At 48.5% G+C, this 25620-nt stretch overlaps 2 protein-coding genes across 8 annotated transcripts; one reads left to right on the forward strand and one right to left on the reverse strand.

Moving 5' to 3' along the window:
• Positions 1-928: 928 nt before the first annotated feature.
• On the reverse strand, positions 929-25015 carry Mtmr4 (myotubularin related protein 4). 7 transcript variants are annotated; one of them, XM_060387029.1, is made up of 20 exons: positions 24714-24800; positions 24012-24069; positions 23550-23588; positions 19618-19707; positions 19167-19283; positions 18235-18317; positions 16460-16620; positions 16251-16347; positions 15978-16091; positions 14618-14814; positions 14248-14376; positions 13637-13748; positions 12942-13137; positions 12530-12715; positions 12281-12451; positions 11986-12140; positions 5197-6586; positions 3715-3825; positions 3389-3477; positions 929-3159 (listed from the first exon to the last, which is right to left on the reverse strand). In XM_060387029.1, the coding sequence occupies exons 3-20, from the start codon at positions 23550-23552 to the stop codon at positions 2982-2984; spliced, it is 3579 nt and encodes a 1192-aa protein (XP_060243012.1). In that variant the 5' UTR covers positions 23553-23588; positions 24012-24069; positions 24714-24800; the 3' UTR covers positions 929-2981. The 7 variants fall into 7 exon arrangements, with proteins under 7 accessions (XP_060243012.1, XP_021517163.2, XP_060243011.1 ...); XM_021661488.2 differs by having other exon boundaries at positions 23941-24069; XM_060387028.1 differs by lacking the exon at positions 24714-24800 and adding an exon at positions 24373-24670 and having other exon boundaries at positions 23941-24069.
• LOC132655178 (serine/arginine repetitive matrix protein 2-like) lies at positions 21267-22018 on the forward strand. Its single transcript, XM_060387032.1, has 2 exons — positions 21267-21575; positions 21856-22018. Exons 1-2 carry the CDS (start codon positions 21287-21289, stop codon positions 21912-21914), a joined length of 348 nt encoding a protein of 115 aa, XP_060243015.1. The 5' UTR covers positions 21267-21286; the 3' UTR covers positions 21915-22018.
• Positions 25016-25620: the final 605 nt, after the last annotated feature.

The following is a 25620-nucleotide window of genomic DNA, read 5'->3' on the forward strand; positions in this document are numbered from 1 at the left end:
CCGGACCGTTGGCGCACGAGTCCCCGGCACGCCCTCCGGTGTGGCCAATGGGGCCTCGAGTTCCCGCCGCGTGGGGGCCGACGGGCCTCGAGCCCGCCCTCCCCCTCGGCGGGGTGCACGCCTTCGACGGCAGGGGGGGACACTGCCGCCTAAGGCCGCCTTCGCGTGCCTCCCAGAACCGGGCCCTCGCCGTCCGGTGTCCGGAGGGCAGCACGCCGCGGGGAACTGTGGTTCCTGAGGAGAGAGCGGCTCAGTTTACCTTAGCAAGATCCGAGGGGCTCCCGGCGGGGCAGGGCGGCCAGGCGGGGATTCAGAACGCAGAGGACGCTCAGGCGATACACAGGCAGTGGTTCCTGAGAACAGAGGGGCTCACGCCACAGTCTTTTCTAACAGTCGAATTGCTGCTCTCTCCAAATAAAAATGACGGTGGGTGGGGTAGGTACAGTAACCAGGGTCCATGAATTCATCTAGTATATAGCAGCACGGTTATATCTATCCTTTTTCTTTCTGCTCAAGAAAACTGGAATTCACATTAGGTGATGCCCCCGGTACTAGGCAGAAGAGAATAAAGAGAGGTAGGAGCAGCTGTGAGCTCCTGACAAGAGAAACAAACTTCACACGAAAGGGGACAGAAACCTACAGAATTAGTCAACAAACCCAAACACAAGAGGAACTGTCAAGGCGGACTGCAGTTTGTTTTGGTTTCGCTATAAAGCCCAGCCTGGCCCTCAACCTTGCCTTAATCTCCCTGCCTTTGGCTCCCGAGTACTTGGTGTATACAACAGTTATACCTGGCTCGGAGAACTATACACTTTTTTAGAAATCAGAATGAAGGGCCAGGAATGAAGGCAAGTGGTGGGATGCTTTACCCAGGAAGCATAGATTCAATCCCCAAACCGCTAAGAAATAAAAAGACCCAACAAAGCAGCACTAATATAGAGATTTTATTTAAACTGTATTGAGTTTTTACAGCACATTGCATGTTTGTCACAACGCGACTGCACAGTTTGGATTTTTGGCCACATCATGTCACTTACACCCACAACAGCTCTGAAAGGATGAACACATCTGAGCTAGAAGCCCGGAGTCTCTCTCCAAGGCCATGCAGTTTGTTCACTGATGGGACAGTCCCTCAAAACAGTCACACAAAGTAGACAGATACAGTCTCCCCGAATGTTATCGATCCCCCTGAAAACAGAGTGAAGTGCAATGAAAATTGGTAATTAAAAAGCCACTCATGACTGGCAGTAAATTTTAATGATTGAGAAAAATGCTTAAAATAATTTTATGTATCAGAGACAAATAGTTTGTCACTCTTTCATTGATCTTAGGAATTTCTCAGACACAAAATCTCCATTATTCAGCTCCATTTAAATGAATAAAAAAAATCTGCTAGGCTGACCTAAATATGCCAAAACTTTTTAGGTTACATCCATGGCAAGTATAAAAGGAGCACAGATGCCTCACTGTAGAACTGAAGAAAAGGTCAGGATAAGTAATTCCTATTCTAAATGTAGGTTCTGGTTAGTTTGGAATGAAAATGTTTTCTAGAAAGCAACATTACAGTAGCAGTGAGAAAGACAACTGCTGTAGTTTTAACACAGAGTACGCAATTTATCTTTTCTACATCAATGAATTAAGGAAAACATAGAAAGGAAGTCCTAGCGCTTTCACTATAAGCCAAGGAGACTGTATCTGTCCCAACCACAGTAAATGGCTATATTACTGTATCTTTTGGTTAAGTGCCACTGGTACATAGTAAGATGGAAAACAAAATCAAAATAAAACAAAACAAAATGTTTGGTCCAAATGGACACATCATCACTCCCAGTTTTGGTATCAAGGCTTTCTTCTTTCTGTTTGGGTTCCATTGTTAAGTGCACAAAAATAGACAGCAGCATTTGTACTGAAACCCTCACATACCAAGTAGCATATGCTAGGAGGTAAAAACCAAATGCTATATTCTACCCTCAAGGTGTCAAGTGTTCAGGATAAGAAGCAGTGTGACCCAGAGGAGGCAGCGGCCAAGGGAAAGACAACATGGGGGAAGTGGGCAGTGGAACAACAGAATCCTTGATTTTCATGCCAGGAGAGGATCAAGGTGTAGCTCCCATGTTAGCACCAGGACAACTAGGAAAAGTCAGGTGCAGAGAGTAGGGCACAGTCAGCAGAATTTCACAAGGATAATTTTGTTTTTCCTTTCTCATTCTTCACAGTGCGTACCTCAAGAGCAGCCACTGCGTAAGAGTGACAACAGCCTTCACAGCTCCAAATAACTGATTTTCGCCAAGATTAAACATCACCAGAGTTTTCCTGTTTCCAAATGTCTTAATCCTTAGAACTGTCCCTCTAAAACCGAATATTCGCTGATGCTAGCCAGTGAGCCACGTGGAAAATACATCAAAACCTCCATTTGCCAAACCAGTCTTTGAACCAAACTCCACAGAAGACGGAACTAATGCAACTAGAGGAAGTGCCTCTAAGAGACTGAGCCTTCATGCACATACACAGAGCACAGAGGTACAGAATAGAGTTCGTCTCAAACAGGATGGGAGTTCCTATCTTGGATACTATAATCTGCTCTTTTCAAGGTGGAGGAGAGACGGGTCTCATTATCACTTGGAGTTTGGTTAGAAGTATGCCTTTCTATTGCTGTTTGGGCACTGTGCACCAGACAATATTTATGAATCATCTCGTGACCTCCAGGAGATAGACGCTGGAGTCACCAACTCAGTGTGAAGACTCCATACTCTGGGTCTGGATCAGAACCATTACCCCAAAGTGAGGGTCTCTCCAGTAGAAAATCTCCTGCCAAATTAAAATTCCTCTGCTCCAGTCACATGGTACCAAGGAGGATTTCTCAAGACGGTATCTTTGAGCTCTGTGTTCATGAGCCATACCAAGGAACCTTCCAGACTACACCTGAAGCAGATCCTCCCTTCAAACCTGCTAAAAAATGGACAGATCATCTCCTCTGGCATTCAACTGGAAGCTGTAGCAATGGGTTTCTTCAGGTGTTGGCTCATGAGTTCCCTGGCACGAGATACTTGAATGTGTTCGTAACAAGAGTTACAGACGAGAACTGGGTCATAGAGTTGCTGATCAGGAATGGGCAGCTTAAGGTGGCAGCATCCAGCACAAAATACGTTCCCACAATTTCTGCCAAAGTACAAAGAAGGAGTTCATCAGAAATATCGATGTCCTGAGAACGAATGACAGCCTAAAAGGGTTTCCATGAATAACTACAAAGGCATACACAAAATACTTACTACTAAGATATCTCCATTTTCAAATTAATTTAGTTTAGCTCTATACATAGAACTCTATATTATGAGTAACAATGAGGATACAAAACAAACAAACAAACAAACAAAAAAAACCATCTTACCTGCAATGATGTCTTCGTTTGGCCAACCAGAACTCACAGTCACAGTTATAGCAGTGTGATGCCATATGGTCTGGAACCCAGCGAGTCACCTACCAGAAGGCACAAAGGAAAAGTCTAGGTCCATGTCCAAAGAGGAGAACAACATTGTAATCTGGAAATCAGCCCAAAAGAAAATGACCAGGATGGCCTTCATGCCTGGCCACCGCTTGTCTACAAGGATGTCATTTATCTGGGGAAGAGTTCAGGCTACAGTGAGTCACTCACCTCTGAGAAACATAACCGAGTAACTTACACTAAGTACCAACTACACAGTTGTCTACACATACCTCAGTTTCCTTCTTGTCAACGGGTTCCCAGCTTGCTTCCGAAAGGCAGTCTTCACTGTGATCAGAGCCAAAGTCTTCAGTGTCACTGCCATCTGACTCCTTTAGACACGTCTGCAGCACAGGCAAAGACACCAACATCACTTCCTTCAGCATGAGCATTTACCAATTACCAGGCACTGTTCTAAGTGTATTGCATGCATGAACTTACTTAACTGCTCTCAATAATCACGAATTTTATTAGTATTAGCCTCATTGTAGAAAACACAGAAATGAAGCCACAAGGAGATGAGCTGGTAAGTGGTCAGGCTGAGCTCTGATCTTTGTATTCTGGCTCAGAACTGTGATGGTAGCCAGTCCAGAGCAGCACAGCATAGAAAGACTCTATTTTCTGTTACATCCTAAGCTAAGTTTTGGCAAACTGTGGCCCAGAAGCTAAGTCTATCCTGTTTTCATAAATTAAAGTTTACTGAAACATAGCCAGATTCATTTATTTATATATTCTCTTTGGCTGCTTTTGTGCTACAATGGCCACATAATAGTTGTCTCATAGACTGTTTGGCCCACACAACCTAAAAATGTTTATCACCTGGCCTTTACAAAGAAAAGTTGGTTGAGTATGTAAAGCATCACCCTGAAGAGTGAAGCAGCTGTTTGTCCTGTCTATTCTACCAGCAGACAACTGGGAACACTTTAACTGATGGAAGGGAAGTATCCATGTAGACAGCAAGGGGCAAGATGGCTCCGAGAAGCCCCCTGAGGATTGCAGTGGCAGAATCTAAAACAGCAAGGACAGTAAAGCCTGGAAGGCCCTCATTATCCCTCACCTAGATTGTTTTAAAATGTCCCAACCAAGCCAGGAGTAGTGGCATACGCCTTTAATCCCAGCACTTGGGAGGCAGCTCTCTGTGAGCTGCAGCTCTCTGTGAGACCAACCTGGTCTACACAGAGAGTCCCAGGACACCCGGGCCTACAGAAAGAAACCCTGTCTCAAATAAATAAATAAATAAAAATACAAAAAATGTCTTAGCCAGCCTCCTGCTCTAGATCTCAGTTGCCTCATCAAAAGGTACTCAAACTGATCCTCCATCAATTCTCCAGTGTTTCATTCATACTACTCGTCTTCCTCACAGTCCCAACACAAAATGTGTAAGTGCGTATACTCACATATGCCTACATGCACCCCACCCCTTTGTTAAGCCACAGCTCTGGAGCACCTGCTGCCTCCACGCTTCTGAAAATGCTGTTTCCTATTCCCTGTCTACTTAGCTAAATATCACACGTTCTTCAGCACTCAGGTTTAAGCATTATCTTCTCAGGACGGCTTTCCTTGCCTGCCCGGTCTGAACACTCAGAACATCACTAGGTTTAGTCTTTCATCCTGCAGGGGGCGCCTAACCCGGTGGCACACAGAAAGTGCCCACAATGTGACTACCGAACAGACAGAAGAAATGAATGGACAGGTGGCAGCTGGTGCATACTCACAAAGTCATCCTCATAGTCCATGGGGGGCTCTGCTGGAGGGGCACAGCAGTGACGGATGTCTAGCCTCATCTGAAGCTCTCGAACCTGTCGCCGTAGCTGTTCTACCTCTTGCTTGTATGCTGCTTCGATCTGCCGTAACCTATGTTGGATCACATCCGTGGGAAAGGGGAGTCCGTCGTCGTCCAGGTAGAGAGGAGGCACTGGAGAAGGGCAGCTCAGAAGAGAAGGCTTTGTGCTGGAGACTTGCTTTGGGTGACTGGACAACCACAGACGGCTGGTCTTTCCTCCTGGGCCTGCACAGTGTCCACTGGAATGACTAGGACAGACAGGTGACTTCGTGCCTTCTCTCTGAGCCCACTGGCCCCCAGAGCAGGGCCCTGCACCTCGAATATGCTTATTGCTCGGCCTCTTGCTACAACAGCCATAAGCAAGCAGTCGCCGAGGAGTGGTCTCTCCACTTGGGAATGAAGTCACCATCCCTTGGAAGCTGTCCCAGTTCGACCCTAAAAATGAGAACTCACTGATCTGGCTCTGAGAAATGGGCTTTCGGGCCAGCTCCAATGGCATTTTCCCAAAGCGAGGATTTTCTAACAACTGCCCGTTCTTGCTTCCTCTCCTGCCAGCATCTTCCTTCTTGTAGCTCAGATCTGGCACAGAAGTAGGCTGTTCCTGGTGGGAGATAGTTGCTGTAGACCCAGGGGTATCTTGGCTGAAGAGGTCAGTATTTGGCCCTTGAGGAGTTTGGCTGGCAGCACTCGGTGGATTGCAAAGGCTACCCTGACTGTGATCTGGAGTACACCGTGTGGGCACAGGCTGCACAGAGTCTAGATGGACCTGTTTGGGAGAACCTGTAAGGGAATCCTGGGGAGGATCAGGAAGCCCACAGGCTCCGCCACACTTGCTGGGAACATCAGAGAGTGCACTGAGAGCTTCCTTTGCAGGACACTGTTCAGGTGGCTTTCCTAAGCCACCACAAGTCCTACCCTGCTCCTCTTGGGCTGGAGGGTCTGGGACCGGCGCCTCAGTCTCTTCCAGGACTTTGATCTCAGAGGTGTTGCTCTTCATCTCCCAGGGCACAGAAGTATTAAGCAATTTATAACTGAGAGAACAGTTTTTGTGACCCTTGAAAGGTTTATTGCTCAGGTAGTCTTTCTGGCTACTGGGCAGGGGAGGAGGAAGGCCCATGTCTCCCACAGTCAGCTGTGGGCCTCCTACCCCAGATTCTACGCAGACGGTCTCTGCTCCTTCAGGACTGCTGTGCCAGGGCTCCAGGCTGACTCTGACCTCCTGACAGTGGTTATTGAGGTTAGGGTCACTGGATGTACGGGTGAGGGGGCTGCTCGTGTCACAGGCAGAAAGAAGATCGTCCATGGATCTGGTCTTAGGTAACCTGGAATGACAAACATTGAACCTCCAGGTCAGGAAAAGGGAGCCACTTCCAATTAGGTCACAGCAGTGTCAGAATCAATGCTGACAAGACCTCTAATATTACAAATAATTGAAGTTCACTGGGAGTCATTTCTGCACACAGCGTAAGACACACTTATCTTCCAGAATGCTTCTCTGTCCCCAGCTCCAGTACTAAATCCCCCAGGCCCATCTCAAACACTTTGATAGTTTCAATTACCTGCTATGCCGATGCCCCTCCCAAAATAAATTGTGCTAGATACTGAGTTTGGGGCTTTGTATATACAAAACATACACTCTATCACTAGGCTACATCTCCAAGGTTACTGATGATCCTAAACCCACTACTACAACCAAAACCACACCTGAACCTCAAACCAGTGTCTTCTCACTCTGTCACAGTCAAAGACTGAGTTTTCGAACTAGAAGATGCTGGCCTTCATACTAACTACCTACCAGAAAATGCTCCTCAGGTACTTGGTTATTTCTTCTACAGGATGTTAATGTTATACTTTATAGAGATGCCGGAAGGCTTCAGAATGTAGGCAACCAACCGCAGATTTATTAATCACAAACTTTCAAGAAGGCATTACTTCTCAACACCAGTTTTTGCAGTCTCTTCATAGCAGTGAGTCCCTCCAACTCTCAGAACCCCATGGAAATACCTAGTAGAGCTCCCTCAAAGAGCTCAAGAAGCACCCCTATTCACCAAATGGGTGACAGGCATTTCACAAATGGTCGTCCTGATTTTTACTGCAGTACAAAACCTTTTTTCTTTTTTTTTGTTTTTCCAGGGTTTCTTTGTGTAGCCCTGGCTGTCCTGAAACTTGCTGTGTAGACCAGGCTGCCCTCCGAGCTTACAGAGATATGCCTGCCTCTGCCTCCTGAGTGCTGGGATTAAAGATGTGTGCCGTCGCCACTACCTCCCAGGTTGGAGTACAAAATCTTTAGAGCAATAAAAATCTAAGGAAATTGTCCAGGAAATAAGAGACATTTCACTGGGCTTTTCTCAGCTCTCAGGAAATCCTCCAAATGCCACATCATAATATAGCTTATTCTAAGTACTTAATTTTGGCATTTATTATACTACATAGAATATTTTATATTTTACTTTTGTGATCAACTTGTGCGTGCGTGCGTGTGTGTGTGTGTGTGTGTGTGTGTGTGTGTGTGTGTGTGCTGGTGAGCATGTGTCGACATTGGGAGTTTTCCTGAATCACTATGCAACTTATTTTTGGGACAAGGTCTCTCACTAAACCTGAAGCTTGTCAATTTGGCTAGACTGGCCAACCAGTGAGCCTCAAGGATCTTTCTGCCTTTGCCTCTCTAGAGGTAGGATTGCAAGCACATGGTATGAATTTGGCGTTTTACCTGATACTAGAGATCTAGCTCATAGCCAGCATTCAAATCTCAGCTTTGGAACTTTTCAACTTAAATTCTCTAAGCCTCACACAGTTCCCTCATTTGTGAAAGAAAGGTTAAAGTTCCTACATCTTAAAGCCATTGTGAGATCTGAACAAATAATCCATATCAAAGCATGGTGCTTTGTACTTTCTAAAGCACCTTATCTACTTACTATTTACTTGTTCCTCTCCCTCTACCAGCGTGCACGGAGGTCAAGCCTACGTCTCATTTGAATACTCAACACCTAGCACAATGCCAGGCAAATGATACAAGAAACAAAGGAATAAGCTTTAAGTCCACTAACAGGGTGCCAACTGAAAAGACTAGGTCAGTCAATAACTGGCTGGCATACATCAGACCTTGCTTTCAAGGTCCACCCAAAAATTACTGAGAATGGCTACAAATAAGGCCTAAGTAACTCAGTGCCTCTGCCCACCTTTTTTTTTTTTTCTTGGTAGAGCTGGGGATTGAACCAGAGCCTTACACATATGCTTCACCACGGACCTACATCCCCTGCCCAGCTCAACATACTATTAAAAAGTTACCACTGACTTTGTCGTTTCCTTCTTTATTATTATAGAAACTTTCAACTGTACCAAGAGTGTGACTCCCATGCCCCCTATGAAATTCAAATAGTAACAGTGTGCCAACCTTCATAGCTAATTCATATGTGCACCAAAGGTTTAACCAATAATGATGGACTAGACAATACCACAGGACTATAAAACCATTTGTTGAACTTTAAAAGAGGTCAGGAGGGTGATACTTTTGGTCTGGGAAAAAGTATAACCAAAGGAAGTCAGGTCAGTTGTGACAGAAACATTAAAATCATCATCAATTAGTCCTCTGGAGCTACCTTTCTCCATCTTGGGCTGTCCTGTAACACACCTCCCCTCTGCTATCAAGTGATATTTCAATCCGATCCTCCCTGTATGTCTTCTCTCTCTCTGAAAACTGGCTTGTCTTTTCAACTTTTCCTTGGTGGTATGAACAGTCTCCTAGTTCTTAAAACTTTAAGACTTAAGAACTTGTCTTTGACTCTGAAGAGACTTTGGATCCTCTGCATTCTACACTTTTATTCTCCAACTTTCAACCAGTTCCATAGACTACGAAAAATGTCTCTATTGTACTTCTGATTAGATTCCTCTTTTCCAGGGATCTTTAAATAAATTACAGTATAGCAGAGCTGCTAGTTCCTGTGCCTGTACAGAGCTCAGTGGTAAATTCTCCAGATTTCCATTGCTAATAGGTTATAATCACTACCTATGTATCTTACTACTAACAACTGAATTAAAATGTTGTTAATTTTAATTCAGAGAGATGATTCAGTGGTGAGCACCTGCTGCTCTTACAGAAGACCTGGGTTTGGTTCCCAGCACACTGATGGGAGCTTACAACCTTCTGTCACGTCAGGGATCCTAGGGATCTGATACCCTCTTCTGACCCCCGCAGGCACCAGACATGCACGCGGCACACAGGCATACATGTAGGTAAAACATCCATACATATAAAATAAAAATAAATAAAATTTTTAAAAATTTATAAAATAAGCTCTGCACTGTAATGCCTACAGCCTGCAAAAACTTGTGTTTCTTTCTCCTCCTTCTTTATGCCCTTTAATTTTAATCCTAACACTCAGAGGAGGCAGAGGCAGGCAGACCTGTGAGTTACAGGCCAGCCAAGGCCACATAGTAAGGCCCTGTTTCAAAACCACAAAAATAATGTCCTTCTTACCCTCTAAGAGATCCAGAGCTATTTGTTTGTTTTCTACAAAACAATCTCTTATGTATCTGTTTCTTTATTCTTTCTCCCAAAATACCTTTACTACACTCATAATTCCCTTTATCCCAAGCATTATTTATCAACTTCAAAATTTGCTCAAATGCTTACTATGGCCCAGAGTGGTAGCTCATACTTGTAATCCCGGTACTTGGGGAGACTAAAGCCAAAACATCAAGAGTTCTGGGCCAGTATCAGCTACACAGGAAGACCCTGTCTCAAAACAAAACCATATCTGGGACACAGAAACAGCCATGGTTCTTGCCTGGTCCTTCATATAAATTTCCTATGTAAATCAACCCCAAATGATTCTTTAAAAATAGAGTTCTTCATAGTTTGAAAAAAAGGAAAATCACTGAGATCTATCCAATGGACTTGGTTCAAAATGACCCTAAAATAAAAAATTTAAGACTACTGAGGTCTTTGTTATATTTTATAATATTCAGTCAGTAGACTTTATTTTAACTTCAAAAAGCTTCAGCTAATAATCAAATGTCAAATTTTGTACCATATGAATTTTGGAACATGGCTGCAGTCCCAGCATTTAGAAGGCTGATGGAGGAGGCTCCTGCGTTTAAGGACAGTCTACACTACACAACGACACAGTGAGACTGCCTCAAATGAAATATATGTATCCTTTGAACATAACACTTTTGTTTCTAGAAATTAAAACTTTTAGCAGATGCCAGGCGTGGTGACGCATGCCAGTAATCCCAGCACTTGGGGAGGTAGAGGCAGGCAGATCTCTGTGAGTTCGAGGCTAGTCTGGTCTACAAAGCAAGTTCAGGACAGCCAAGGCTACACAGAGAAACCCTGTCTCAAAAAAAAAAAAAAAAAGGTTCTAGCAGAAAACCAAGCACAATACAAGAAATAGCACATTCTCTACAGCCCCAGTTGAATTGTGAACTTGAAATTGGCTCACATGGCAAACAGTACGTATGTTTCACCGTAAGTCACACATGTTTAGATGCTCACTAAAATATTCTCTGCGATCTTGAAATGATCAAAAAGACGTGGAAAGGATACCCAAATGACTCTTAACTTTGGACTACTCTGCAGCCACAGAAAACAATAAAGTAGGGCTAGGGATGTAGCTAAGTGTGGAACATTTGCCTCCTATGTGCAAAGTTTGATTTCCAGCATTACAAAATATAGTATGAAGAAGAAAATAAAAACAAAGTAGCTTTCTATGTATTGTCATGGATTGACAGCCTGACACAAAATGTGAACTTGCAAAACAGTATACAAAAAGCTGGGGAGTTGTTTTTAAAAACAAATGTGCTACAAAGGCAGGGTGGAATCAGCCTGAAGAGCCTGGAGACCCTGCACCGACCGGCTAGAGGTGTGTGTGATGTTTCTAAAGAGATAAACATCTGGAAACACACCTACCAGTGTTAACAGTATACACCTGGGAGGGAAAAAACAGGAGGAAGATCTCATTTTCTTTTATAGTGTTTTGACTTTATTTAAAAAAAAAAAAAAAAAGTAAGATGAATTACTAGTGCAAAGACAAGAAGTCACCAAGTCTCTTCCCCTACGTATTCAGCCAGAAAAGCATTAACAGCCTGCTTTAGATTTGGCCCTTTTCTATTAGGGGAAAGTCTGTCTCCTACTGGAAACTGCTTCTTTCTCTGAGAGTGAAATGCTTCCAGAGGTTAACGCTGGATATAGCCAGGCTGCTGCGGGGAATGATTTCCCTATTGTGTGTATTGGTGAACAAACCAGCAGCACCCCTCAGACCAACCTTGTGAATAGCCCTTTCTCTCTAACTCTCCTCTTCCTTGCTGGGGTGTGTCACACCAGGTGACAGCAGTACCAAAAAAGAAGGTGAACAACTTAGTGAAGTTCTTGAAAGCAGCGAATTCCAATCTCGCCTCTGGGCTAGCTTCTCCCTTAAGTGACTCAAGAAGTTGTTTCTAAATAGCTCATAGGAAAAGAACAAGGGCCAGTGAGATGGCTCAGTGGGAAAAGGTGTTTGCCATCAAGCCAGAAGCCCCACACGGGGTGGGACAAGAAAACCAGCTCCTGGAAGTTGTCCTTTGACCTCCACATGCACGCTGTGGTGTGTGCAGACATGCAAACACACACACACCAACAATAAATGTAAATGGACAAGTAAGAAACCTTGAGGTGAAATACAATAGGAAGCGGTTCTTGCTTTCCTTGAGAAGAGAGGGGAAACCAAGAAGGATCTCTCACCTGTCCAGAGAACGGCCAGTAAATTCCTGGCTCTGAGCCACTGGGGAAAGGTAAAGATCCATATTTTCCTCTCCAAGTGTGCATGGAGATGATGCAGGGAGATAAACAGCTGTCCAGAGGTGCAGGGCCCGGACGTGACACACGGGGTGCAGGACCTAGGGAAGCAGCCGAATGTTAGTATTCTATGAAGCCCTTGGTTCATTCTCCTTCCCTGAACACTTAGCTAGACATTCTTTTTACTGACTCAGCCTTCTCTCCCTATAGGATTTCCAGCAGGAATAGGGCTCAACCTTACCATGTCTGAACCAGGTGTATAGAGGAAGTTATGAAAGTTCTTGTTGCCAGCTCGCAGGAGTGCCCACACGGAGCATGTCCGCTTATAGATGTTGCGCTTCTCTCGCTCACAGGGGTTGTTGGCCAGGAACGTGCCGTAGAGACAGGAGTATGTGTGCTGCACCAGTTTTACCTAGGAAGCCCAGGCAGTGTGAACCTGAGGGCCTCAGGATGCCGCTCTGCAACCCTGGCCACAGGCTTTAGGACTTACCAGAAATGCTTCATTGAATTCGAACAGGCAGGGGAACTGCTTAAGCAGCTGATGAACAGAATCGAGCCACTGCAGGAACACGGGACACTGTTCATTTTGGTCCTCTGCATTTTCCTGATGGCCACAGCGATCTCCAAACTTGTGCCCAAAATCCAGCCAATCAGACTCCACTAACACTTGGAAGCCCTGTAAAAAAAGACAGTCTAAACTCAAGGCAACTCTGGAAGGGTTTGGGTCCAGCTCTCCAGGAGACTGTCCAAAGCTGGAAGCTGCCAGCTGCAAAGAAGTCTAACCCTGGACGAGGACTCAAATATACTGTCCTGAAACATTACCGAGACACTTCCAGAAAGCCTGACACCATCCCTCTTCCCTCATTTCCTTTGTTCTTTACCACCCAATCCCTTCTCAGTACCTCCAGGGTCCTGTAATATGGATCCAGTAATATTTTGGCCAGGGCTACAATCTGTGGCGTGCGGTCCCAGCCATCAGAGCAGTGCACCAGCACAGGCCGGCCTTCCCGATCTACTGTATTAGCTACCAACACAGCCGCTTTTAGCATCACCGACAAGTGTTGCAGCCATTTGGTACTCTCCAGTGCTGACAACCAGCTGTGCAGGAACAGGAAAAAAAAAAAAATGGAATCACTAAGGGTTCTGGGACCACCCTGTCTCTGCCTCCTCAGCCAGCTCCACCCGACAAAAGCCCCTGAGGGCTGAAAAGAAGAAGTCTAACTGATGACCTTTCTGCCAAGAGGTAGGTCATGCAAGGTAGGGAAATGAGACTTAGAGAGGTAAGAGCTTCTTAGAATCAAAAGAGGAACTGGGAAGCATGACATGCGTACCCAGCCACTTAGCTTCTCCCAGTTCTCTATTTTCTTTGGTAGGACAAAGATCTAGAAAGAAAGAATCCAAAGGCCTTATGACCAGGACAAAGTGTCTGTCGCTCAAGGAGTGGAAGAAGTGTCATTGGAAGTGGCGCACTGCATCTAACCCTGCTCACACACGGAGGGCTTCAACCTTCCCAACCTCCCCCTCAAACCCCATCCAGACATGCAGTACACTGGCTGCACAAGACTGGGAGGGATGGAGTCCCAGAGGGAACACCTACTTGCTGGGATCTGGCATCTGGCTACACACAGCCCGGAGATACTGGAAGCTATTCCGGATGGCATGGATGTTGGCCATTCCCATAAACACGACCTCACAGTTAGGGTAGTACTCTGCAGACAGGAGAGGAAAGTGGGGCACATAAGCATGTCCTGGAAACAGCCACTCAGGACAAGAGCAGTCCCAGGGGACAGAGCTTCCCTGACAGGACAGAACACTCCAGGATGGCAACACAGAACCCAAATTGCCCTTATTCCTCTCAAGTAAATACTCAAGCGTCACCACTCAAGCAATAACTGTAATGTCCATGGTAACAGCACTAGGGATAACAATATAAATTCTCAACAAATGGGAGCTGCTCTGGCCAACAATCTAAGCGCTATTTTGACAACTTTTCAAGGTGTGAATCATCCTCATTTTACAGAGGAGCAAATAAAACTTAGGCTTCATCATCATGGCTAATAAATGGCAGAGCCCTGGATCCAAGCAGGGCTTTTTTGTTTTGTTTTGTTTTGTTTTTATGCTCTTTCAAATATTCAAGTTGCCCTCTACCCCACCTGACCAAAGCCACCCCAGAGCCGAGTAACTGCAGACACTAAATAACTGAAATACCTTCACATTCACAGCCTCCACCCTTGGCCCGGTTAGCCACTGCTGCTGTGTAGGACCGTGCATCCAGGATCAGCAGCTTTTGAGGGGCTGCTGTGCTCTCCACCCCAGAGCATGCAGTCAGAGAAGAATCTAGTACAGAGCAGGAAGAAGACAGGGTCAGCCAGCCACTCAGCAGCATCCTGGCCTTGAGGCATTCCAGCTCAGAAGGAAGAAACAGCCTTTCCAGATCGCAGACCTCCACCTCCCAAATGGCTGGGACCCAGGCACTCTGTTTGATCTTTTTCCCATGGTTTCACGGGGGACTTCGTGGGAGCCAACGAGGCTAGCACGAGCCTAATCACTGGGGAGACCAGCACCACCCAGGCCTTACCGAAATCAGTGTCACATGCCTCAGTGGCATCAGTGGTCCCAGTGCTGAGGGAGCCCCCGCTGGCCCTTGTCCCTGGGTCTAAGGCGCAGGCTTTGGCAATGGATGTGACCAGGTATTCATCATCCGCATTGCGCCAGCCCCACCAGCTGATCTCAGGCTGGCTGCAGCGTGCAATGGCAGCCCCGTTGCGCAGATGTCTGACAAAACAGAAGAAACCATAATGCCCTTGGTACTCCAAGCCTCCAGAAGCCTACCGCAGAGACCTCATGGGGCCAGACCAAGGTCTCCAGAGCCAACAAGGGCTACCAGCATATCCAGGTCATGAAAACAGCGGCCAAATCCTTAACCATCCTTAGAGCACTTTAGAGTTTACAAAGTGCTATCACACACATTTTTGTGAAATGGCTCCTATTCCCGTTGTGACCTTGACTCATCAAGGCTGCACAGCACCTGTTCCAAAGGGCTGGGATTAAAAGTGTAGGTCTCTTTTTTTTAAATATTTGGCTTATTTACTTACATTCTTACATAGGAATTGGCCAACTTTCCACTAAAGAACTAACCAAAATTTCTGGCTTTATAAATCACAACCAATCTCTATGCTGTATTAATAAATAACCCTGACAGGATATGCTGACACATGCCTGTAACTCCAGTACTCTGGAGAGAGGCAAGAGAATAGCTGGTAGTGAGACAATGGATAGGCCTGATTTGGTCTTCAGGCCAGTTTGCCAACCTCTTAGTAAACACAGTATTTTACACACACACACACACACACACACACACACACACACACACCCCGAAACCAACAAAAACCAGTTTCCCTAAAGCTACTTATCTTTGGGGGGGGGGGGAAATCTGAGGTTGTACCTAAGGGTTCTTTTGTTTGTTTGCTTGAACTTCATTTGTATCAGTGTTCTACAGGACCATATGTGCCATGTGTGCACTTGTGGAGGCCAAAAGCAGGTGATAGATCCCCTGGAGTTACAGATGGTTGGCGACCTGCTGTAGGTGCTGGGAACTGAACTCAGATCCTCAATGAACCCTCTCTGGCCCTGAAGGTTCTTTTTCTGGGTTTTGGTTTGGTTCTTGGTTTTTCAAGACAGGGTTTCTCTGTGTAGCCTTGGCTATCCTGGACTTGCTTTGTAGACCCAGGCTGGCCTTGAACTCACGGAGCTCTGTGTGCCTCTGTCTCTCTGAGTGCTGGGATTACAGGCCCCTAGCTCTGAAGGTTCTCATTTTAAAATATTTTCCATCATTTCCCTACAAGGTGCCAAATCTCCACTGACTACTCCAAAGCTCAGGATTTGATTCCTAGCTGCATAAAAAGTGGCCTCCTACTCCCCACTCCATCCTGCCTCACCTGTACACCACGACAGGGATGCGTTTCCAGGAGCGGAAAGAAGCCACGTTCTCCAGCTCTTTATCTGTGATCCACACAGGAACCAGCAGCTTCTGGGGGTAACTAGGGCATAGCCTGAGAAAAGATGGGGGAGGGTGTCCTGATCTAAATATGGGATGACAATCCCAGGGGGTGGCTTTGAGACAACAGGGACAATCTGAGCCCTCCTCCCTCATGGACCCAGAAGCTAGAACTCAAACACAGAGAAAGTCGGGGTATGGACTGCACCCTCACTTGTAATTGCTGTTGATATGCGAGACCCTCCAGACGTTCTGCAGGTCAAAACCCATCCTCATGAGCTCTGCCTCCTGTCGGCATCGGATGTGCTCTCCTGCAACACAGTCCCCAGCCTGTTAGTGTCCCAGAACACCAGCATCAGGGGTAAGGAGGACGAGAACCGTGGGCTAAGAAGCAGATTCCCCGGGAAAACAGCCTGGCCTCACCTGGCTGACACAGGTGGGTATGCTGATCCTCCTCGGTCAGCCCCAGGCACCAGGCATGGTAGGCAAAGGCAAAGAGATCCTCGGGCTTGGCAGGTCTTGCTGTGGCCCGGCTTAGCCTTGAGAGCCACTCTTGGCACTGCTTGAAAGTGGAGAAGTGGCACCTGCCAGGCAAGAAGCCACAGGCTTGGATGAGGCAAGGGGTAGATAGGCCACAGGGGCCCAGAGTCAAAAACATGGCCACAAAAAGGCTGTGAAGGAAAGGAAGCTGCAAAGCAGGAGGCAAGTGACCCTGGAGGGACGAGAGGAACACTGGCCAGTACCTAAGAGAAGTTGTCTCTTGTGACAATTCTTATGTCCATCCTATAAGCCAATGCTACCCCCCTGTGAGGCACAAGTCCTGCTCCCAGCATTCTTATCTCCTCGTTCTTTCACCTTTGCTTGATGATGTCTCTTCTGCCTAGCCACACCCTACTGACTTCTTAAAGACAGTTTCAGTCCCGCCTCTTCCTTGAAGCCTCCCCGGCCCGCTCCATTCCATAGTCTTTCCTATCTTGACTCCTAACGTGCTTGGAGTGTGGAGGAGGTTTTGAGCAGCACACCTTCACATCAACTTTGCCTTAAACAATTCGACTTTGGTTTTCGTAAAGGAAAAGAGCAGCAGGAGTCTCGTGAGTCTGAGATGTAGGCATACAGCGGGCCTTCACCTGGGCTTCCTCCCAAGTACTCCGGGATCACCCCAGTCCCCTTTTTCTCATGGCCAGTTTATAACAAGTCCCATCTACACCTGGAGTCTGGTCACTTCTCATTTTGGTGGAAATGACTCTAGCCAGGGTGCCATGGCCTCTCACCTGAGTTAACTATAACTGCTTCCTAAACTAGCAGCCCAGCCTCGGCCTTGACTTTGGTCCCATGTTCTTCTACTTGGTTTCAATGTAACAGCCAGAGTGAGCCCCAAAAGCACTAATCCCATCACATCACTCCTTTGCTCAAAACCCTCCAGGGATTCCTCAGTTCTCTCAAAGTCAAAACCAACGCCAGTACCTGTGACCTTTGGCCCCTCCCTCTCTAGCTCTCCTGCCTTACATCCCACTACCCTCACTCATAAGCGCGCCTTTCCGGCCACACTAGCAGCCTGGCATTCTTCTGCTCTGCACGCACAGGTACACACCCACTTCAGAACCTTTGTACTCGACTTGTCCTTTGGCATACCTTTCCCTCAAATACCGGCTCAGTCACTTTCCTAAGTCCTGACTCCAAGCACCCCTGATCTACGTGGCTTTCTCCAGTCACCTGTTTAAAGCTATAGTCTGCTATAACCTTTCTTGATTTTATTTTTACTTTTACCCTTATCATCATCTAAAGTATTTCACTTACTTAGCCTCCTGACTGGAATGTAAATTCCCTTAAGGCAGGAATTTTTGTCTGTGAGCTCTTTGAAGTATCTGCATCACCCAAACCATGTGGTACAGACTGCTCAATAAACTTCTGTTCCTTATGTGAGAGCTCTGTGCCAGACACTGACCCAGGTGCTCACGAAAATAATCACTGCACGTAATCCTCATGATGGCTCCGTCAGCCCCACTTTATTTCAGGTCAAGCCAGAATGGGTTAGTTAGCAGGCTGACCTTCTAAGAACAGGAAAGTGAGTTGTCACCTTTTCCTCCAAAGGGGAAAATAAAGTGCTCTTTCCTCTCTTGCTCAAAAGGTACCCTGCGACAGAGAGGTCTGAACACGACTAGGGTCAGAGAACATGAATGAGGCCCTGCTGTGCTCACCTCACCACTTTGGAGTCCTTGCAGGCAATGTGCAACTGGAACATATCACGACTTTCCACACTGTCAATCATCCGGAGGGGTACCTGCAGGGGAAGGGCAAACAGATGCTCAGGTGCACCCCAGCCTGGAAGAAAAGCGCCAAGAGATGAAAAGAAGCCAGCATCTACTGACGGTCTGCTGAGGGCCTGATGGGCACGCGAGGGGCTTCACTCATGTAACCAGTTAATAATACCATAATGATCCTGAAGGCAACTGGTTTTATTCCTTAAAGAGGACATCATCAATTGTCCAAGGAGACACAAGAGTGGCAGTGCAAGAAAAAGGGCCGTATTTGCCTGGCTCCAAAGTCTATGCTCTTCTAATAAATAATGCCACTGTTACCATATTCCTTTAAACAAGGGGTGGAGTTAGCTCAATGGTTAAAAGCACTTGCTGCTCTTGCAGAGGATCTGGGTTTAGTTCCCAGCTCCCACACAGTTGCTCACAACCTCTTGTAAATCCAGTTTGGTCATTTGATCTCCTTAGGAAGTAGGGACCAACATGGTGAATACACATACATACATACAAGCACTCACAAATTAATAATAAACCAGCCAGGCAGTGGTACTGCACACCTTTAATCCCAATGCTCAGGAGGAAGAGGCCTCTGTTTGAGGCTAGCCTGGTCTACAGAGTGAGTTCTAGGACAGCCAGGGCTATACAACAAAACCCTGAAAAGAGAGGGGTAGCCCAAACAAGATAAAAGATACAAAGGGGAGGAAGAGAGACAGACAAACCTGTACATAGAGGGATAAGACAAGAAAAACCAAGGCCAATGGGAAGGGAATCCCAACTATTTTTAGAGACATAATCAGGTGGAGCACTGGAACAATACCACTTTGAAGCACAAGGGATTCTGACTATCGTGTGAGGAAAACAAGATGAGGACTCACGTTGATGACAGAGTCTTTGAACTTGATATGCAGCCGGTAGTTGGAGATGGCAATGAGGGCATCAGCTGCCCGGCCCAGGAATTCCACTCCCTCACCCTGTAGCACTGTGAAGGGTACCTGTCAAAGGTCAGAGAAACCCTCAGCCCAGAATCGAGTCTCTCCCTTTTCTCTGTAGCCCTGCTCTATAGGAGACCCTCAGAAAAACATGGATGAGGCAGGAGTCAAAAGTTAGGGCGCTGGGTCACCTGCTGCTCAGGAAAACTGTCTCTACTTACGTAAAGCCAAAAGGCTCCAATAATGCACAGACTGACAGATATCACCACCACCACCAACCCCCAGAAGCCCAGGAGGAGGAAGCCATGGCTCTGGCAGATCCTCTAAAGATTTGAGAATCTGGAACCCTAGCTGGGCAGGAAGCCCCTCCCGCCATGAGCCTCCTATTCCTCCTTACCTGAAGATTCTCCTCCTCCTTCACAAGTTCCTTGGGGGGGAACAGATCCTTGGCTTGGATGTACTCCAGGCTGGGGGGGCCCTCCTCACCCTGCAGGGAGGCCATAACCTTGAGTTGCCAGATCCTACCTGGCTCCCGAGGCTCATTCACTCTCCTTCTCTACCAACAAAACTACAGACACCCTCCTTTCTGTTATGTTGAAAGGTCCTGGCTCCTAGAGGAGGGAAAGGAGCCCTGGCTTGGCTGGAGGCAGGGTCAGAGGGGTGCTCAGGGAAAAGTGAGGTAAGCCAAGGAGGAACTGAGACTCTGTGCTGCCTAAAGAGACTTCTCTGCAGAAACAAAACTGCAAAAACTGTGAGGAAGGGAGGGAACTAAGGAAGACTCATGTCCGAATAAGACAAGAGCAGGACTGGGAAAGAGACACCTGAGGAACAGGAGGCAGGTGTGGTAGCTGGCTGGAGAAAGGAAATCAGGGCCCTACCGCCACTCAAGCATCAACCTGGTGGGTGGAGACAAAGAGGAGGAGGTTGGGGGGATTCAGTCCCATGCCTCTAGAGGGCCTTTGTGAATGCCTTCAAAAAGGTAGATGTGTTTTGGAGCTGAGCTTATCTTCCCATTGGGCTCTCGATGCTGACAGGACCCCCACTACCTGCCAAGCAACCCGCCCCGTCTGCTGATCTGAGGGGAATTCCTAAGGAATACCCATAGCAAGCAGAAGTCACTCTGCTCCCAACCACCAAGGGAGATAAAAAAGAGGGAATCCACCCTCAGGGAGGAAGCAAGAGACCCAAGGACAGCCAGGGGAGAGAGGAGGCCTGGCAGACACCTACGGGGGGGGGGGCACGACATCTGAGAGGACAGATGGGGGAAGCTGGGAAGGAGCATTAGCCAGAGGGGAGGAGGGGAAGGCTGGGAATGATTCAGAGATACAGAACCCTGCGGAGGCTGGGAAGGTGGAGAAAAGAGGCTGTCTGGGGGACAGTCAAGGAGAAAAGACTGGTATGTCAGGTGAAGGATGGAGTGTGAGGGGGAAGGGCCTGGAGACCTAGAGAGAGCTCACAAACATCTAAGCTTCTCGTTCAGCCCCCTCACACCCCACATAGCCTACTAGACACAGCCTACATCCCCAAGCAAGGATGTAGCGGGTGGGACCAAGATGGAGAGGAGGTGGTAATGGGATGTACCCCTGCAGGGCGGGGCCTGGAAAGCTGCAGTCAAGGGCAGTGGCTGCAGAGCCAGAAAGAATCACATAATTTTCATCCTCGGCCTTCTACAACCCCCAGTACCAGCTTTCTTGAAGCAAGTCAGAAAAAAAGCTAACCCGTCTACCCTGCCCCTAAGGTTTGGGGTCGTGCCGGGGTCCTTGGGCGGGGCTGCGGGTACAGGCTGCATTAGGCGCTTCCCCCACCCCCGCCCCAGGCCCTGGCAGGACAGGCCTGGCACTTACGAAGCAGCTAAGCATGGAGCAGGAGACGCGGGCGGTCAGGCTCATGGTCGCGGGCTGTCTGAACCAGCGCACATGTCCCCGGAGCCGCTGCGCTGCCCGCCAGCCCCGGGCGCCAGCTGCATCCCGGCTGCGGGGCCCGCCTGATGCAGCCGCGGCCAGAAGCGAAACCCTGGCGCCAGGACCCAGCCTCTGCTCCCGCGCGCTTCTCCCCTCCTCTCCACAATGGAGCGGGCCCGGCTCCGCCCTCCGGCAAGAGCGCGGAAGGGAGGGGAGCCCGGCGACAGGAGCGCTCAGGACGCCGCCAGGAGGTGGAGGCGAAGGCGGAGGCAGAGCAGATCGCGGGGCCCCGCCCGCCGTCCTGGCTCCTCCCGTCCCGCAGCCCCGGGGCGACGAGGGGCAGCAACCCCGGGGAACTCTAGGGACATTCTAGAGTGGAACAAGGGCCCGCCCCAAGACCACTCAGAAGGGGGAAGCGAGTCCACCCACACCTTTTCATTTTCCATCTTTCCAGGTGTGCTACCCTACACCCTAGTCACACATTTCCCACACCCTCTCCCTTCTCTCAGCTCTCACTACGCTTGCTTCAGATCCCAAGATGGAGCTCTCCCCATTTTCTTTACAGCCCCAAGTCTTCCTTCTTTCCCCCAAACCACCGCCCACCAAGCTCGGTTCATCGGCCTCCCTGCTTTCACTAAACTCCTTCTGTCCTCTAAAAAGAATATTGGTCTAGTGTTATCTTAGTGGCCATTCCACATTCCTGTAAGGGAAACCTTTGAAATTTTTTATTTCAGGGTCCCCCTGCAAGCCCTTCTCCTTTCACTCCACCTCTCCCTTGATTCACATCCCCTGATGGATGGGAAAGAAAGTCCTCCGGAAGAACTTCTTGGTCTAAGAAAGGAACTGTGAGTATGGGCCCCTGAAGCTATAGAAAAACAAAGCTCAAAACCCAGGAGTAGAGAGAATGAATGGAGTTGGGTAAAGGGCCAAGGAGTAAGTAGTGAGTGATAAGAGGCTTAGTGTTTCCAAAAGTAACAGAAAGCTTGCTGGAACTCTTAAATTTCCTGTACCTGGTAACTTCACAAACCAGGGCTTTTGTTTTGGGGGAGTGTGATGAGCAGAAAAACGGGCCATTTTTATTAAGTACTCACAATAATGCCCCATAGTGTCAAACATTTCCCTAACTCTCCACGAATAAACCTCGATCCCGTGTCCCCGGAAGACTTTAGGCTTAGAGAGAAACTATGCAATTCACTTAAGGTATTAAGCTATGGGGCTAGATTAGGAAGTGAACACGGCTGCCTCTGAAGTGCACGAGCTTTTCAGTGCGCTGCTGAAAGGAAGGAGGAGATGAGCTATCAGTTGGTGGGAGCAGGGTCAGTAGAAGCCTTTCTGAAGACAGACTGGGCTAATGCACATATCACAGACAGAAGTGTGCGTCTAGGAGAGGAGGGTTTATCCACCCACTGGCTGCATTCATGAACCTGAGACCCCTGAACAGAACTGAAGAGATGCAACCAAAGGAAGAATCCTGTCTGGAAAAGGCTTCCGGCATTTCTTCCTCCTCTGACTGCTGGAGTCCCCGCTCTCATACTAGGACCAAGATGTGCCACCCCCACTGATGGTCTGGACACCTTCAGAATTCGGATCCCAGGACAGATATTCGCCAGCTGTCACCTGAGGTGGGTCAACAGACAGCAACACCTGGGAGCTGAGCTGGGAGAGGCCTACAATTTTGTGTGGTGTCACTCCTGGGACAGCACCAACGATACAGTCATGAGACGCACCAGAAGTTCAGGGATTTAATTTTTTTTTTTCTTTTTTAAAACACGGGGTCTTTCTACATAGTCCTGGAACTCACTACATAAGACCTGGCTGACCTTGAACTCACTTGAGATTCACCTGACTCTGCCCCGCCCCCAAGTGATGTTATTAAAAGTCTGTGCCACTACGCCATCATAAAGTTCAGGAATCTTAGATAAGAAAGACTTGTTTTTTTAGACGAGAATACGGGGAGTTTAACCAGGGACCCAAGAGAAGCAAGAGGAAATATATCAATTTGTCAATATAGGGAGGACAATACAGCACAGGGCTGTATAGCACGCTGTGTTTTTTTGTTGTTGTTTTTTGTTTTTTCAATCCTAAGAAACCATAAGCTAGATACATAGCTCAGTGTTAGAGGATTTGCCTGCCATGTGTAAGGCCCCACACTGCATACTCCTGCAATCCTAACACTTAAGAGACTAGGGCAGAAGGACTGTCACAAGTTCAAGGCCAACGAGAGTTACATCTCTAGTACCAGGCTAGCCAGAGCTTTATAGCAAAAACCTGTCTCAAAACAACACCCACCACGGAAAAAAAGAAACAGTTTCTCAGGGCAGACCAATGTGTTTAGAAAGTGAAACAAGTACCCTGGAGCACTGGGGCAGCATCGCAGAGACAGACTCCATGATTACACACAGTGGTATGAGGAAACAGGAGTACTCACCATTCTACCTTGGCGAGGGTCCTGGCTGCCTGCTTGTCACTAAAGGAGACAGAACACAAGAGCACAGTGCACCGTTAACATCCCCATGGGATCCACAGATGTAACGGATCTACCCCTGTACTCTACCCCTCATTTTCCTCTGTCACCTATGATCCAGACTCTCAAGGCGTCATCGTACCAGTCAGAAAATGCGAGAAGCAACAAGTGACCCTGGCGGGTGAGAAGTCCACCACAAAAGTTCCGGAGCAAGAGTAAGTATCATCCAAGCTTACTCAGCAGAACTCAAGCATTCTGATCCCCACACCCAGAAGTAGAGCACTCCAAAACCCTGCTTTTTACAAAAGAGAAGAAACGCCAACTCTGAAGCAAAGACTGCCCAGCTGGGACTCACTTTTGGCCCTGGTAGGGGCGTGAATCCACAGGGCTGTTCGGCCAGTCTCTGAGTCTAGGAGTAGCACCCACCTGACCTGTTACTGGGGGCAGAGTCCAGAGCAGAGGACAAGAGGGAGAGGACCACAACCTGTGATAAAAGAGCAGCAGGGTTGGCCCGGTCCTGCTGAGCATACTTGAGACCAAGTAGGTGAAGGTTAGAGGGAGGAGACCACACAACAGGAGCAGAATCAGGCCAGCCAGGCCTGGGAGGCAACATCTGTCAAATGGGTCGAATTAACAAGGCTTTCAAGTTAAGGCCTCCTAGGCCCACTTAGGGAGCCAGGTCTGAGTTTCACTGGCACTCCTTCATGTTTGGTATGCCCGAGGGATGTGCACCAGAGCCCCCACAGGGGGCTACCGCGATTAAAACCTCCATTGTGATCCTACCAACCTTCCCTCCCTCACGGGGGAGCCCGCAAGCGGCCAGCCGGAGAGGTGCTGCCTCACGGCTCACTGGCACGCAGCCTGAGAAACGGATAGACGAAAGGAACCACAAGGACCAGGCCTAGGAGGCCCAGGGTTTCCTCAGTTAGGGAATCGGGTCTTGGGGTTGGGGGGGGACGGGCTAGGGCGGCAGGAGAGCCAGGTGCCCAGGTTCTAGGGGCGGGGCTAAAAGCTCGGAGGCGGAGCCCCAAATGACAGAGGGCGGGACTCGAGAGAGCCGGTGAGGGCCGGGCAGGACTTGGTCGTTGTGGTTCCCAGGCTGGCAGTGCACGGGGTACAGTGACTCACCCAGGCGGCGTCCGCCCGACCCTCCAAAGCCGCGCTCTCACCACTTCCGTCTCCCGCAGCTGCTGAGGCCGCGCAGCTCGAACCCCACCACGGTCCCTTCTCCCCAACCAATCGCATCTCCAGCCTCTACCCGCCCTGGCCAATGGCCACACGAAATCCCGCCCTGCCTTACCACGCAGCCGCCGCCCTCACTCTCCACGCCGCTCACTGGTTCAGTTGGCAGACGCCCTCTCGGCCGGTAACCTATCCGGCACCCAGAGACCAGACAGTGCCTGGAGGGAGGGGGCTTGGCGCCAGGGAGCGGGCGCGACCAATAGGAAATCACAGCGCGTCCCCGTGGCAGCCAATGGGACAGGAGCAAGAGGGGTTGCAGACTGGGGCTCCGGGGACAGGAAGTACGGCGGCCGGTCGCCGAGCGGGAGCGCACTGGGGGGGCGGGACGTTGCAGGGGAGGTTCCGCAGTCACTTCCGGTCACGACCCCGCCCTAGAAGTAGTTCGTCCGAGGGCTTCTCGGTGGCTGCGCGTTCTGATCCGGTTGTGTTTCTGTTTCGCTCCGGTAGCCCGAGAGTGGGAGGAAAGCACGCGGGCTAAGAAGGGGAGAGGACTAGATTTTCATGGCCCTTCCCAGCCCTTCCGGCTCCATCGCTCCCTTGTTTTTCATCCCCCGGTCGATGGAAAAGAAAATCCTTCTGGAGGAATTGCTTAGTCCCGCCAAACGGAAGAGCTGGGCTCGTGGACCGCTGAAGCTACAGAAAAGCCAGAGCTAAATGAGCTGACTGACTCCTCTAGAAGGCCTAGGAATGAGGCGCTCTCGGATTGGCGGCGCTGGCGTCTCCCGTTGCGTGTCCGGACTGGTTTTTAACCTCCGATTTTTATCGACGACCGCCCTTGCCGTCCTTCGAGACC

The sequence above is a fragment of the Meriones unguiculatus genome, chromosome 7, assembly GCF_030254825.1.
Source record: "Meriones unguiculatus strain TT.TT164.6M chromosome 7, Bangor_MerUng_6.1, whole genome shotgun sequence".
Taxonomy (NCBI): domain Eukaryota; kingdom Metazoa; phylum Chordata; class Mammalia; order Rodentia; family Muridae; genus Meriones; species Meriones unguiculatus.